Here is a 16,774-nt window from a genome sequence, read left to right as displayed (position 1 = left end):
CGGAAGCCAAACATGGTGTGCGGATAGCGATCGTTTTCCACGAGATGGGTGGTGAGGCGCTCGTTGACCATATGTTCAAACAGTTTCTTGGCGCAGGACGTAAGGGAGATGGGGCGGAGATTTGCGATGGAAATGGGTTTGTTTGGTTTCGGTACCATGGTTACCTCAGAGTGTTTCCAGGCTGTTGGTAGCTCGCCCTTAATCCAGCAGTCGTTAGAATACCAAAGGAGAGCCATCAACGCCCGAGGGGGTAGCTGTCGAAGGTGCTTGTTGGTGACTCTGTCTATGCCCAGGCTCGTATTGCGTGTTAGCCTAGAGAGGGCTGCCTGTAACTCTGACTATCTGAAAGGCCGATCTAGCTCTTCGTTCGGCGCTCCTTGGTATTCCCTGGGGGTGGAAAGGTTGGTGACAGTGGCTTGTTGGTTAGCTGAGCGGTGTAGCTTCGTATGAAGTCCTTGGAGTAGCTGATACTCTGTGCCGCCATAGTTGTGGATTAGTCGGTAAATTGTATGTCTTTGTTGGGTTTTGGTGTGGGTGTCGGCAAACAAGGCTCGAAGTGTATGCCAAATCATCTTTGTGCTGAGGGTCCCTTGAAGTTGGTCGCAGAAGGATCACCAGTTCTGACTCGCTAGCTGTACAGCGTATTCCTGTGCCTGCATGCCTAATAGGGTGATTCGGCGCTGGAGCTTACGGCTGAGCTTTTGGCGTCGCCATCGTTTGAGGAGCGATTGCCGAGCCTCGCATAAGTGCAGTAGGTGATGACCAACCACCGGACGGTCCTCGTCTTGTTGAATCGTCCTGGTGTGGCCGTCAGCCGCAAATATGATACTGTTTAGCCAAGCTTCAGTGTCTTTGATGTCCGAAACGTTGTGCATTCCTAAACGCGTCTTGCCTGGGCTGCATAGGTTGCATAGGTTACATAGGCTGTCTTGCCTTTCCTGTCTTGGGCACGCGGTGAGAATGTTCAATCTCGATTTGAATTATGTGGTGATCGCTGCCCAGTTTTAAAGAGAGAGAGAGAGAGAACATTAATGAGCACCAGCAGTTCAGTCGGCTGGGCCTAGGCCTCCCACGATGGGACGTTGAGGTCTTGCCTCTTCGCCGCTTCGTAGGCCTGCTGGGTCGCCCAGATTTGGTCGTCGAGATGGGAGCTGCGCAGGGCGGCGTGCCATCTCGACGAGAGGGTCACGGGATTAAGGTCTGGGTATTGATGTTTGCACTCCCATAGCATATGGGGCAGTTTAGCCGATTCAGTTTTACAGACCTTGCACGTCTGGCTCGGGTAGATGTCGGGGTATATAGTGTGATAGCAAGTGAGGGAGGGCTATGTATTCGTCTGTAACAGGCGAAGGGTGGTTGCCTGTGCCCTGTTTAATTTGCGGCGACGGGCGGGGAAGGTTCTTCTTGCGAGGTAAAATGACTTCACAAGGTCGTTGTATAATGTAAGGCGGTCGCGTCCTGCGGGTGCACCTGCACCGTCTCCGGCATGGTTGACTAGTCCTCGTGCTACGGAGTGTGTAACCTCGTTGAGGTTGGTGAGGTGCGGGTGGACAACGCCGGCGTGTGCTGGAATCCAGACGAGGGTGATTTTATTTTCAGACGAATGTGGTGCTTGTCGAAGGATACGGAGTGATTGATGAGAAATACGACCTTTGATGTAGTTGTTGATTGCTGCGCGAGAATCGCTCAGTATGGTGTGACAGGCTGGGTCAAGAGTGGCCAGGGCGACGGCCACCTTCTCGGCCGTCTCGGCATTCGGAGCAAGCCGCCTGCAGGCGGCATGTCGGAGCAAGCCGCCTGCTGTGGTAACCACCGCAAAGCGCCGTCCATCTTCGTACTCAGCTGCGTCGACGAAGGTGACGCCCGCGGTGTTGGCATAAGCTTTGATGAGGGAGGTAGCTCGCGCCTTCTTGCGTTCTTTGTTGTAGTCTGGGTGCATGTTTTTCGGAATAGGGTCGGCGTGTATCCATTGCTGAATGTCGCGTGGTATTGGGTGTTTGTCTCCATGTTGACGGTGGTAGGTGATATTAAGCTTGTTTAGAATGCTGCGGCCCGTTTCCGTGAGGGTAAGCCGCTCAAGTTGAGATCGACGTTGGGCCTCGATTAACTCGTCTAGCGTGTTGTGGATACCTAATTGTAGTAGAAGTTCCATGCTTGTGTGGTTGGGTAGTCCTAAGGCTCCTCTGATGATGATGTTTAGTTTAGTCTTTTCAGCTTTGTACCAGTTGAGAAAGGGCGCAACGTAAGTAATGTGACAGACGATAAAAGATTGGACAAGGCGGATGAGGCTTTCTTCCTTCATACCCCCTCGCCGGTTGGTCACTCGTTTCAGCAGTCTGGATGTATTAGCGGTCTGTCGAAGGATCTTGGAGTTAGCCGTATAGTTAGAGTTCTATGGTCATACCAAGAACGCGGATGCTAGGGACCACGGATGTAGGTCTGCCTTCCCTCAGGTTGAGCTCTATTTCCTCGTATTGGCGTTTATTCGTGTAGCCCTGCGGTGGGCGTCCACGGAGTGTGGGGCGGTATAGAATAAGCTCCGATTTTTCAGGGGAACAGCGAAGTCCCGTGCCTTCAAGATAATTTTCTACGACGTCAATGGCGTCTTGTAGGGCAGTTTCGATTTGGCCGTCACTGCCTTTTGCAGCCTAGATTGTAATGTCGTCGGCGTATATGGTGTGTTCAATGCCATCGAGTTTTTGTAGTTCTTGTGCTAATCCGAGCATAACCAGATGAAACAGTATTAGGGAAATGACCGTGCCTTGCAGTGTGCCCGTGTTGCCGAGGGAGAGTTCCTCCGATCGAATGTCTCCGACCGACAGGAAGGCCTTCCAATTGGATAGAAAGTATCTTACGCAGTTATAAGTGCGTTCTCCAAGGTTGAGCAAGGAGATGCGTTCGTTGATGGTGGAGTGCCTTATGTTATCGAAGGCGCGCTTGAGGTCGAGGCCCAAGATCGCCTTCGTGTGACGGGATTTGCCATCTAGGATTAGATGCTGAAGTTGGAGCATAGCGTCTTGGGTGGAAAGAGGCTGTCTAAAGCCAATTATCGAGTGGGGGTAAGCACATGTGTCTTCGAGGTGAGTGTTTACACGGGTTAGGAGTGCGTGCTCTATGACCTTGCGTACACATGAAGTTAGCGATATGGGCCGGGGGTTGGTGAGGCTAGATGGCTTACCGGGTTTGGGGATGAGAATACCCCTAGCTTTAAAGAAGCGAAAAAATATTAGAGAGGTATGCAAGAAATGCTAGAATGAAGTGCACCTATAGCACACCTGAGTAAGTCAAGCAGGCTAGGTGACTATTTGTCACCGCTCCGTTTCAAAGGGGATGCCAAGAAATCATCATCGTCATCACTAAAGAATGCTGCTCACTTGTAGAACCTGGACTCGATGTCGGCCATGCGATGGAAGTAAGTCGTCGATGACGGGTCCATATGGGGTGCGTACTTAATCTTGTACTGCTTGGCGAGGTCGTCGAGGGACTCGATAGGCGAGTCGAGTCGGGACATGGTCAGGAAGGCGGCCAAGTTAGCCGTGTACGAGGCGATGATGATGAAGCCGAACAGCCACCAGGTCGCCGCTACCAGGCGTCCGGAAAGGTTGCGTGGTGCCTCCCCACCACCTGCGCGTTTGCGAGAGCCAGCGAAGGAACAACTTCTTGCGCGCGAAGGCAGGACGCAGTACGAACACACAACGTCCCCCAGCATGCGACCCGAAACCGCCACTCGCAGCTGCAACGGTCAAGGCCATAGCTGCAATGTACACATGGACCGATATCAGAGTCAGTACAACACTGGGCGAGTTTCGTTGCTTAATTACAATGCATAGTAAAGTTTTGAAGTGCTGCTAATGTACATAAACATTTTGTGATGCTGTAGAATTCTTTTTGACTTAGTACAATTTCTGTCTATGTATATCTGCTGTTGAAACCGCCTCTCTTTTTGTAGGATGCGTGTATCAACCTCGGAGTCAGTGAAATTTGTATGGCATAACGACTCACATTACGATCCTCCCATGAACGTGGCTGCGCCAGCGTAAAGTAGCCAAGGTGTAACGCTCATCAGAGGATACACAAAGCATATTTCCGGTGGTATAACCCGCAATGCAGCGTATGGCAAAGACACGCGAGTTACACCAAAGTGTCAATGAGCAATGCTTAAAGGTGGCGTCGTTATGTATTCCGTGATCAGCCGTTGCTTTGTTGTTTGGGCTTTCACGTCCACCGTTACCCGGTGCAAATAGATACCAAGTTCGCAAACGCGTGCAATAGCTTGTGCAAGGTTTGTCGAGCCCATGACAACTCTCGGCCGGGCCCTCCAAAAAATTATTTGCGCAAGGATATCAACTATTTTCTGTGGTCAAACTAATTTGTTCACAGCCGCATCAACTTACACTATTTGGCTAATTTCCTGTCTCAGTGTTTCCACAGCGTGTTTAAAACAATATTTGGAATCGCCGCCTACAAACGGCGCGCTCTTACTATGACGACTTCCATCATCTGAAATGCTGTGCTTTCCTACAGACCTTGTGGCGCTTGCCAGTTGTATAGGAAAGACCATGGAATGTATGGTTTTAACGCGCCTGGAGTGGTTTTTGGAGAAGCGTAATATATATCCAGACGCAATGACAGGCTTTCGAAAGGGTAGGTCATCAATCACTGCGTCATTGACTTAGTAACGACTGCTAAACATCAGAAATGTCGCCATCTATTGACGGCTGCTGTCTTTCTTGATATCAAGGATGCTTTTCACTATGTTTTCCATGATGCAATTTTAAATGCCCTTGAAGAATATGGCATTGGTGGCGGCCTGCATCAGCCGGTAGCCAACTATCTTCAAAAGAGAACGATATTCATGACAACTCTAGACGGTGATACAAGGAACCATCCCGCCTATCGTGGTGTGCCTCAATGAGGTGTACTGAACCGAACTTTATTTAATGTTGTTCTAGCTGTACTCGTCAAAGAACTCGCAGGTACAGTCTCGGTCTCTGTGTACGCAAACAGCATATGCAAGTACAAACGAAGCTACAGCGTGCTGTGTCAATAATGTCGATATACATAAACAGTCGTGGACTACAGCTCTCACCGACAAAGAGTGCTGCCATGGCGTTTATACGCAAGTCGATGGCCTGCTATCCCATTATTGTTAATGGGACGATTATACCTTCGGTAACCCACTAGAAGTTTCTCGAAGTCACAATCGACCTTGACTTATCTTGGTCGAAGTACATCTCTGCATTAAGAAAAAGCTGGACAGTCTTACTCAAGTCATTCGACATATGTCTGGAAAATCGTGGGGGCAATCCAAATCATCTGTTCTGGAGCTCTACCAGGCACTTCTTGTTGGATACCAGTGCGCCTGTACTTATTCGGATTAGTATATCAGCCGTACGCACAATTGAAGGGATCGGGCTTGCGCACAAAGAATTTGCCTAGGACTACCACAATGTGCTTCTACTTCGGGCACTATTGCAAGGGCACGCACGTGCCCAGCTCGAGGTTAGCTGCAACATGAGGCAGTGCGAGTGCATCTAACGCTTCTCACTAGGCACAGAAATCACCTGTTGCCAACCGTAACAAGCATATGACCTGACGCCGCCTACTCGGAAGCCGTGTTGTCGCAACAAGATCTACTGCCGTCGGACTACCCGCTGCAATACATACCGGAAGTTCCACTCCGTACGATGGCAAAGCCAACGGTGAGACTCTCAATGCCCGGAATAACGAAGAAGTCTAAAATGCAGCTTGCAGGGCTGAAGGATTTCACGCTGTCCTACATTGCTTACATGTACGGATATACAGAACATGTTTTTGCAGATGGTTCTGTAAGACCTCTTCCTCGGCAGCTTACATGGTACCTGGAAAAAGGGGTCACGCAATGATTCAAGATAGGACACAAAGCATCGTCAACAGCAGCTGAGTCGACTAGCGTTCCAGAAGTGGTCCGCGGCATACTGCAACAAAGCCTTGAGAAATGGACACTGTTCTGGGACTCAAAACCCGCACTGCAACTCATAAGTAATTACATGAATCCCAGAACCGCATACAGTCGTCTAGTTTATGACATCATGGCTCTGCTTGTTGAGGCGTCTAAAATCCGTGCATACCATCGGGCTGAAGTAGATTTCTAGCCATTGTGGAATAGCTGGAAATCAACAGACTGACAAGGAGGTAAAAAAAGGCACACACTGACGGAAAAGTGATAAAACTTAATTTTTCCTGGTATGACGTCAACGCCTTGCTCCATAGCTCCATCAAAACCTTTATGGCGCGACAATGGGCCAGCCCCGAACATCGGCATGAGCGCCTTCAAAGACTTGACGCTATTTGTGATTCCGGCTTCCACTTCGGTTGCGGAGAGGCCAGGAAGCACTCATACATCGATTACGGCTTGATGCGGCATACACTCGCCGATACTATCGCAAGATATAACGAGAATGAGACCCGGATTGTAACGCCTGTCATACTCCAGGGACAATAGCTCACAGACTTTGTGTGTGCCCTCGATATGCGGCTGAGCGAAGGACACTTAAGTCTAGTGTTGACTGCTTGGACTCCCGCCCCTTTCGGAAGAAAATACTTTAGGCGTGTCGGAAAGAGGTGACTATGCCCAACGCACCATAACATCACTCTTGAACTTTCTATGTGAGACTGGCTTAGAGGGTCATCTCTAGAACCTGAGACACGTGAAGACAGTGCGGCATGTGTTTTCGCGATAGCGTTCTGTGTGGGCAAGATTGTGTCCGCGTGTATTGTGTCTAAAGCACGCATCCGCGTACAGGACAACATGTAAATAGTAGTTCATTGTACCGTATCATAATTACCTGCCGCCTCCATTTCCACTTGTATCCCACTTAGTCTTACCCCTGTGAGGAGCAGCAGGCTAGAGACACGCTCTCAAGGTCAACCTCTCCTCCTTTCTCTTCATTAAAAAGCACTCCTCCTCCTCCATTGTCTGATTAAATAAACTGGGATGTCATACCTATAGTGCTCATGAGCTTGGAAATTTGCAAACATTCACCTCAGATTGAAAGGCGAGCAGCTCCGAGGATAAGTGTTAAGTAATCAGAAACCCCAGTGAGGGCTTTGTGGCTTCGGAGGAGTCATAAATCTTTGGTGGACGTAACCTAGAAGTGCTACTTCGATTCTAACTCAATCAAAAATATTTGTTTTCATTTTATTGGTACGAAAAAAGAGAGCAAAGGTTACTGACCTAGAAGGCGGACTCCATGGCACACAATCTAAAGAAAATGAGCTGAATTTTTCGAGTCGGGGTTATTGGAAAAGTACGTGTAGCCGTTATTGCGTGTATGAATATACTTAAAGGTAGTGTTGACAACTTGTATACTAAGAAACTGCAGGATCTGTTATAGTGCTTTGTGGAGATAGTTGGAGGACCGCAACGGTTAGTTGGCACTTTTCCAAAACCACAACAGTTGTTCCCAAGCTTTGGCACATGGGATAGCTTGGGATGGAATAGACATTCAGTGCACTGACCCTGAGGTGTGAGCGATGTGATGCAGAACCAAAGGCATTCTTTCAGGTTAAAGTTTCGTTTCTCCTCGTCCTCCTTGTATTTCACCTGGTTGCTTCGGTAGCTGTACGGGCTCAGCCGATCGAAAAGGTACATGAGGAAGCTGCGAGAATTGGGATATTCATGTAAGCGGCAATATTCCGCCGATTTCCAAACCGTGTAAGGTTATTCCTGTAAGACGAACATTCAATTAGCCTATCCAAAAAAGCTCGCGTTGCCAGAATATAAATGCGAATCCGACTGAGGTGTAAAAGTTTACCAAATACTGTAACGAGGAGGGTCGCATTGTAAGTTCTGAACGGATACCATCTTGTAGTAAACTTCATGCAGCCGAAAGCCGGCATAGTATGCATACGCTGCATTTGGGAGCCTATTTATTCCGAAATGGCCCACGAGTCAAGTATTTTTATCGAAATAATAAAGAAAAACAAAGTTGATCTATATAAATACCGATTAAAACCTTGCTGATGCTCAGTCGAGCTATATAAGTTAATGCCATCACGCATCGTTAGCAATGACACTTAAGGAGCATTACAATCAAATAAAATTTTCCAAAGCTGCTTAAGCAGCATTTGCTTGCTTATATTAAAAGCAATTAGCAGAGCAAACATGTTCACGGCCTAGAGAAGTCTTCCAAGCATACGGTGATATTTTCGAAGCGCTTAGGAAGACACAACGTCAAATGCAGAAAAACTATCTGACATGTCAAACGCTTTAATTGGCAAATAAAAGTAGTTCATGTTGCAGACCGATGTTTGACTGAGAGGGTATAGCTCAGTATAGGACGTACGTTATATTTAACAAAAACATTGAGATCAAATAGTAAATACGGTGTCATATTTAGGAAATTACGCCTACCACACGCTGTCAAATGATAATAAGCCTCACTATTTTCTTTCTTGTTACTATATACTAGAATAACTGCGCGTTTGTTCTGCGGTTTATTGAAAATGTAGCCAACCTTGTGAAAAAGTATGCGGCGAGGATACATCCCCACACGTTTCCCTCGAGCACGGTGAGGAACTTAAAAAGCGACGATTTCGCTTCGGGTTTCTTCATCAAGATGGACAAGCCCACCAGGTCGTAGTAGGGCACAGTGAAGTCCACCACCGTTTCGCGCTCTGCCATGACCGAAATTGGCCCCAGTGCGATGTCCGCGTTCTGCAAAGTGCGTAGACAAGCAAACGGAGCATCTTTCTCTATTCCAAGAAAAAAATAAAGCGGCTTCTGTGGTTGTCATACGAAGGGACAACCTTTCAAGAAACTAGCCGGTGTGTTTCTCAGACTGCTTGTACGTTTATTTAGGGAGAATAATGGTTTAATGTGGGCTGCATTGTAGGTACGATTTCTTCTGGAAAATTGGAATTTCTATTCAGCGGTAACCTTGACATTTTCAAAACTACATTTCTTACGATCATACTATATACGGTGACAGTGATACAGAATAGGCCTCGGAAAGGGGTCTTCTCGTCAGAGAGCTTCCTACAATAATTACTTGAGGGAAGTCTGGTGCTGCAATTGTTCAGCCGCCATGGGAATTATGGGTAGTACATGGATCTGTACATGCTTGTGGATCCAGAAGTTCTTGTGGCTTTCTTCATTGCGCTTCATCTGCTTTTATTATCCTAAATTTCCGAGAAATCTATACTTTTCTAAGTGCAGAAGACTCTACGAACACGTACAATCGCTGCTAATTGCAGCGGTTCAGCCTGTCGCGATAGCCAAATCGAAACACGCCATGGGTCTCAACGCACTGGCTTGCCCGTGAGAAATTGGCAAGGGCATTCTATGCCGCTTGTCAATGCGTGCGCCCGCGGCGTATGGGTTTCAATATTGGTACTCTGTGCAAGAGGTCCTGCATTCGAAGCTTGCCGTCGGATAATTTAGTTAATGTTTATTTAATTATTGTTTACGCGGTACTTTGTTGAAAATGACGAGTTTATCAAGTCGCGAAGCAGTTTGAAGCCAGAAGGACGAAGGTTAGGCAGATCCTTGTACTTACCCATCATTCCCCTGCTGGCTGAACCGTCCCGCTTGAAGCTTCCGTAGACACAAGCACCAGAGTTCCCTCTAGTAATCGTACGAAACTCTCCACAGTTCTTGTGCTCTACTGACAACTGAACCGCACTGCGCATTATGTCTTCCAATACGCATATGAGCGAGCAAAACGAGAACAAGGTGAAAGCAGGAGCCAACGTTTCGACAAGTGGACTTGTCTTCTTCAAGGCGACGTATGCTTTCCTCGCCACTGTATATATAGGTGGGGTTCTTCTAAAGGGGAGAGGGTGAAAGGCGGGTGGGTGCGCGAATACGCATACGCATACGCAATTCGCATATGGTTGCACAATGCATTAGGAATAAGAAGACAACTCGCGAGTATAACCTAACATTCACTTTGTGTCTCGTAGACTTACGCTCGACAATAAATTAGGAAAGATATGCGTCGCCGTGCATAGAGAGAAATACCAGTTGAACTACAAGAAAAAAGACCTGACAGGTGTTTTATCTGAAGCATACCAAGTAAGTTCGCATAATGCCGCATGGGTATAGTGTTTAATGTTCCTTCTAGCTGCGGTCGCTTACAGATAAGACAATGCACCAGTAACGTATTAATGGTTCGTTGACCGGTGGAACACCTTCTAACATTTTGTTACACTGTCGCGATTGCAAGTGTACTCCGAAATTTGTATTCTAGTATACGTTCTGTTCAGACATAAGAAAGAACTGCGCTTATCGTCGAGGCAATGGATGTTCTTGCGCTCAGTATACGTGCACTTGAACTTATTTGGCCTATTATTAGGCAGTACCAGCAAACGTGTCATAGATTTTGTCGAATTATTTTTTTCCCGTTTTTTGGTAGCACAGCAATGTCTCGACATTTCGATGTGTCGACGTACAGAGACGTTTCGACAAGGGAACTTGTCGGAGACAAGTCCCCTTGTCAAAACGTTGTATCCGGATACACATTTCTCATAGATATTGCTCATTTATTTGAACTTATGATGTCGTAGGCTCCCTCACATTGAAGATAATTTTTTGGCCACATAGAGATGTCCCTGGAGCCAGTGTTTCGACAAGAGAGCTTGTAAAAGACAAGCCTCTGGAGCCAATGTTTCGGCAAGGATACTTGAAACGTTGGCTGCACAGATATTTCTTGTTGTACGACCACGCTAACGGAGCAAGAAACACCTGACCACGGTCGATCATTTGAAGTGTACATCTTCCCTTGAAACTATGCCTTTTTGACTATCCTGTCAAAGAATCCACCTTTTCAAGATGCAAATAAATCTTCTGCAGTCACCTAGTTCAAAAGACGTCGACTCGATGTGCAGATCGAGTGGGCATGATCGATGATAGAGCCATTTGCAACACAGAAAGTTTTGAGGTCAGAAATAGCATGCCTAGTGTTGAATTTAGGCGTGAATTTCGTGCCCAGCACACCTGCCTGTCGTTCCATCTTTGGATTGAAGAACGTTTTCGATACCAGCCTTTCGAGATGCTTAAAGCATAACGTTCTTAGCAATGCTAATGTAATAAATGATTTCTTAACCACACAGCTGAGCTCACCTAGATCGCCAAAAAATATATTAGTGAAAATAAAGTAAAAACAAAAGAAAACTCCAAAACTTGCTCATTAGCACATTTTGGTAAGCTTGGATGCAGGGGAGCGTTGTGGATATTTGTAGTTTCGATTACATAGTTTATCTGTACGCTTTAGACAACTGGACAATCACATGATGGCGTGCAGCTTACGTGATTATGTCACCCATTAGCTTACCTTATCAACGAGCTCCCGGATCATCCCGTCCCATTTCTTGGTGGTAGAGTTGATAGAGCCAAACTTCTTGTCCCGCACCTCGTATATAGTGTACTCGAACTTTAGTATCTTCTTGATTTCGTCGATCAAGTCTATGCAGTAGCCTTCGAACTGGTCCTCTCCGCTGCTGGTGTTCTTCTTGACGATGAACGGCGGTTGCTGGGCGCAGCGATGGCGTCGAGCATCAGTTGGGTGCCGCTGCTTCGATAAAGTTGGTGCTGTGCTCTCACGCGAAGGCTGCTCATCCGACGTTTAAGTGCGGCACCGAACCACTTGTGAACGCGTCGAGAGTGAAATGAAATTGAATTTAAGGACACGAATAACGTGACATACTGCGGTTATTGTGGTTCGCTTGCTGTATATCTGGTAAAGTAGTGCTTATTTATGGCGATATACAGGGTATTTTAGGAAACACTTTCAAATATCTTTAAACGTTGTCCGTGGCAGGTATCACAATTCCAGTCCATGAGCTGGTCTACTCGAAGCGTCGGACAATACTTGCACAAGAAATTGAGATGCAAAATAGACTAATTAAAGAAACGCTAATTAAGTTTGTAACTAACTATATTATGGCCCATGTTGCAATATAACAAATTATAGCCGTGGAGTTCGCAAGGCGCATCCGCTTGGAACGAATTTTCAAGATGACGCCTCTTTCGAGATATAACTTCCCGAACTTTGCGGAGAAATACATTGGCGTTCCAGTTAATTCGTTAACAAAACGTCGTTTCATGTACTGAAGCACACAAGTAACTGGAACGCCATTGCATTCCGCCGCAAAGTTCGGGAATTTATATCTCGAAACTGGTGTCGTCCTGAGAGTGCCACTGCAAAGTCCACTGCTAGAATTTGTAAATTGCAATATGGGTCATAAGATAATTATCTAAAAAGTTAATTAGTGAATATTCAGTCAATTTTACATTTCAATTTATTGTGCAAGTAGTGTCCGCCGCATCGAGTAGACCGACTCATAAACTAGAATTCAGCTATCTGCCAAAGGCAATATTTAAAAAAAATATTGAAAGTGTTCGCTGAACACCCTGCATGTTATGTCCCACTAGCATGTTGGCGGGAGCTTTGTCATTAAAAGTCCGAATCAAGTACAGCCTGTTTAACGTTTTAACGGGCGCAAGACAAATTCAATGTGCATGAGAATATTTTTTTTGCATATTTCTTTCTGCTTTGTAACAAACGAACGTTAAGCCAAGTTTTAAAATATTTCAAAGCAAAATAAGAGGTATACAGGACGTAAGAAGGTCGACTGATGTGCTATGTTAAGGAAAATTAATTGGAGAAATTCGTAGGTTTTGTTGTATTCCTTAATGGGCTTACAAAATGTGCAGTAGCGAACTAAAGGATATGATGTTTTGCAGTTGGTTCATGTGAGCTAATACGCTCAGAATGTTGGCGCTGGGCTACGCGTGATCGCAAGCCTAGGGCTAAAGTCTGTTGAAGACGCACTGCCTTATACATTACTTGCACCGCATAGCCCACCCATCGCATACATATTTTGCGTATTACAAGAATTTATTACGGGGAAACCGTAATATGATATAGATATTTTTATGAAGTGGAGTTGGAGTAGCCGAGTAAAAATAGTTGGCATCCTACGACAGGCTTAACAAATAACAAGAGGGCAAAGAATGAGAAAAAAAAAATAACGTGCATGCTCCAACTCGCACCTAATTTCAGGAGGTGGCAGCAGTGAGCACCATAATATGAACAAAGTGAAAAACAAGCATTGCGGCACCGTCAGTAAACAAAATGTTATCCATCTCAGTTGTGCAGCCAAACGAATAGAATTGCCTATTTATGGTGCCATAGAGCTCCACTTTGTTGATTTCATGCGGCTCACTGCTGACCCTTTCCAAACTTTTATGTGACTCGATATACATGCGCGTTATTCTCCTTTTTCTCGTTTGGTTTCTTGTTATATATCAAACCTAACTTGATGCTATTAGATCTTGCCGTTGAGTGCGGGAGATGGCCGACGTTGAGGAGGATTTTGAGAACTGAAGGTTTATTTACATTATTTACAGTAATAACACAAAGTAATGAACAGTCATAAAGTCATCTACGGACGGCAGCAAATTGGACGTGGCGGCCCGTGGCAAGAAGAACGAAAAGAACTCTTCGCCCTGTCTCTCATTTTCAACCCCTTTGGTCTCTCGGGGTCGTGTCATTTGCGGCCGATCGTCGAGCCAGCTCAGGTGTCATCATTTTCCTCCGATGGTAGGCGCCCATGACAGTGCCGTCACATTTGGCCAATGGGGACTCTCCAAGGGCTCCATTGTCCGAGGGTTGACTGTGGCGATTGGATGTGGATTTTGGATGTGGATAGGGTAACTTGAGTGATGCCAGGAAAAGGGTCCGTACCCAACACACACACACACACACACACACACACACACACACACACACACACACACACACACACACACACACACACACACACACACACACACACACACACACACACACACACACACGCACGCACGCACGCACGCGCGCACACACACACACACACACACACACACACACACACATTGCGGTATTCACGGGCACATATGTTTTTGCCGAGACGACAACAGGACGAACGCCGTGGTTACGATGTTTATGAGAGAGACCCGTTGCTTCCTTCGAGTCCCTACCAGCGACGGCTTTCCCCACGCTCACTTTCTCCACCTCCCGAAGCGCCTCGCAACTACCGTCCAGGGCGCCGCCGCTCGCCCTCCCCTCTCCGACGCTCGACATCACCAATGCAACTGGCCACCCGCACTCCTGACTACCGATCGGAAAACTAGACGGTGCAGTTTTCGGAGGGAAAGCCGCATGGCTCGCACAAACTACAATATACAACAGACAATAGACAACAAAATAACCCGCAAATATTTATACCCACTGCCCCGAATCGATGATGTGTTAGATTCATTACAAGGCGATGAATATTTCTCCAGCCTTGATGTGCCCTCCGGATACTGGCAGATCCCCACGCACGAAGCAGACAAGGAAAAAACTGCCTTTGCCACACCTGATGGACTTTGCATTCAGCGTAATGCCTTTCGGCCTGTGTAATGCTCCCGCCACATTTGAGCGGATGATTGACACCGTTTTACGGAGCCTAAAGTGGAAGACTTGCTTATGCTAGCTTGACGACAGCATCATGTTTTCGTCGACCTTCCATCAGCACTTACAGCTCCTCGACGAAGTCCTGTCATGCCTCTAAGCTGCTGGCCTTCAGCTGAATAAAAAAAATGCCACTTCGCCAGCAAAACCATTAAAGTACTTGAACACCTTGTAAGCGAGGAGAGCCTTCAACCCGACCCCGATAAGATTACCGCTCTCCTCAGCTTTTCCAGGCCTCAACGCCTAATAAGAAATGGGGCGGGGGGTAGGCCGGGGATTGTAAAATGCTGTAGCAGGCAGACGGTGTGCTAGAGTCGCCAGATGGTTGGGAGCAGCAGCAGGAGCAAGAGGAGCACTCGGAACGAACGCTGGTTGCATAGCCGCAACCTACGAGGTCGACGAGGTCGACGAGGCAATACGAGGTCGTCGTTGAAGGAGGGGCACAGCTCGCAGCGCAGGTCATGGAGGACAGCTCCTTTTTGACAATGTCGCGCTGGCCAGGAACCGAAGGTTGAAGCTGGAGAACAGGAGGACTGAGTACGCCACACGCATGGAGCTCTTGGCGTATGAGAGCACGAACCAGCATACGCAGGTTCGCATCCGAGGAAGGAGGCGTGTCACAGTCGACAGGTTGTAAACGGATGGCCTGCAGTGCGTCCAGATGTTGGCAAGTCGCGATAACATCGTTAGCGGTATTCGCATTCTTGATCGCCAATGTGTTGAACGCGACGTGGGCAATGCCCTTTAGTATATGACGAACATGATCAGATTGCGTCATGGTGGCGTCAACACGGCAACAAATGGCGAGGGCGTCCTCGATATAAAAGGTGTATGTTTCCCCGGGAAGTTGCATGCGTCAATCACGCTTTATCTTGGCGACCTCAGAGCGGACGCTGGGGGCACCGAAAATCTGCCGAATCTGGTGTTGAAATGCCGCCGAGTCCGGCAAGGTGCTCTTGTAGTTAAGAAATCAAGTCCTGGCAACGTCAGTGAGGCAGAATGCGACGTTGCGAAGCTTGTGCATATTACCCCACTGGTTAGACTCACTCACGCGGTCATAACTGTCCAGCCAGTCGTCGACGTCGTCACTACGAAGGCTAGCGAACATGGTGGGATCGCGCTGCCGCGTGCTGATGGTCCATGAAGGAACGGCTGATGGGGCAGAGACGGTGTCGCCGGAGGTTGTTGGTGGATCTTCTTGGGGCATGGTGGGGGAAAGGGGGAGCAAGCGGCGACCTGAACACAGCTCCAGGGAAACTCGAGGTCGTGGAGGACCAAGGGATCCAGAGCAGCCTCCACCACTTGCGAGACAGTTACACCTCGACGGTTTATTTTGCTGGTCGCGTGCGAAAGACACTGGTCATGATGATGAATAAATACAGATGAGGAAGATGAAGGAGTAATTTAATGCTCACAATATATATATATATATATATATATATATATATATATATATATATATATATATATATATATATATATATATATATATAGATATATATATATATATATATATATATATATATATATATATATATATATATATAGCACTGTGTCTTCGTTCCCTTCTGAAGCCCATTAGTCTGTTCTCTTGATTATCAAACCTGTAGTAGCTAGCCAAATATTTCATCTCAGCTAACCTGCCTCGTTAAATCGTTAAAATTGTCCTCACCAGCGCGCACGCATTTTCACTACTGGCTACGCCGGAACCTAATACTTGCTCCCCCATCAGTAAAATTATTACATTATGTTACATATGTCCGCCCAAAGTTATAATATGCATACTTTGTCTGGGATCCTCATCAACATAGCTAATCTAAAACACTTGAATCAGTTCAAAACCATGTAGCCCGGTTTATTTACACTGAATATTCTTATCGTGCAAGTGCGTCTGAACTAAAAACCCGTGCCGGCCTTACTAATCTAGAATCACGACGTCATATTTCTAGACTGTGTGTTTTTCACAAATTCTATCATTCGCCACTCCAGAGTTCAGCTATATTGCAAGCCCATCGTCAGTCCAGCCGCATTAACCATAGAAAAGCCGTGTATCCTCCCCCGGTGCAGACTACCTCCCATCTACCATCATTTTTTTTTTGTGATAACCGCAAGGGACGGGAACGATTTATCTGGCGATGTCACGTACCACTCCGACACACGTCACTTCAAGGTTGCTCTCGAATCACTGTTTTCTTAAACAGCCCATTCCTCATGTAATACGCCATCTATGGGGCCTTTCAGGTATAATCAATAAATAAATATTACGGTTTTCTAGTGATACATCGTTGGAATAC

At 46.8% G+C, this 16,774-nt stretch overlaps 1 protein-coding gene across 1 annotated transcript in view; it reads right to left on the bottom strand.

Annotated features, from left to right (window-relative positions):
* The window catches only part of LOC135908426 (ionotropic receptor 25a-like), a 118,043-nt gene that overhangs the window by 15,923 nt on the left and 85,346 nt on the right, over positions 1-16,774 (bottom strand). The window contains exons 13-16 of the mRNA XM_065440206.2: positions 11,316-11,513; positions 8,499-8,698; positions 7,501-7,640; positions 3,375-3,624 (exon numbers count right to left, since the gene is read on the bottom strand). Of these exons, the coding sequence (XP_065296278.2) occupies positions 3,375-3,624; positions 7,501-7,640; positions 8,499-8,698; positions 11,316-11,513 (788 nt within the window). The remainder of the gene's footprint in view (positions 1-3,374; positions 3,625-7,500; positions 7,641-8,498; positions 8,699-11,315; positions 11,514-16,774) is intronic.

The sequence above is a fragment of the Dermacentor albipictus genome, chromosome 1 (genome assembly GCF_038994185.2).
Source record: "Dermacentor albipictus isolate Rhodes 1998 colony chromosome 1, USDA_Dalb.pri_finalv2, whole genome shotgun sequence".
In the NCBI taxonomy this organism is placed as follows: domain Eukaryota; kingdom Metazoa; phylum Arthropoda; class Arachnida; order Ixodida; family Ixodidae; genus Dermacentor; species Dermacentor albipictus.
The sequence above is the reverse complement of the archived record's forward strand: the minus strand, read 5'-3'. Positions and strand labels throughout refer to the sequence as shown.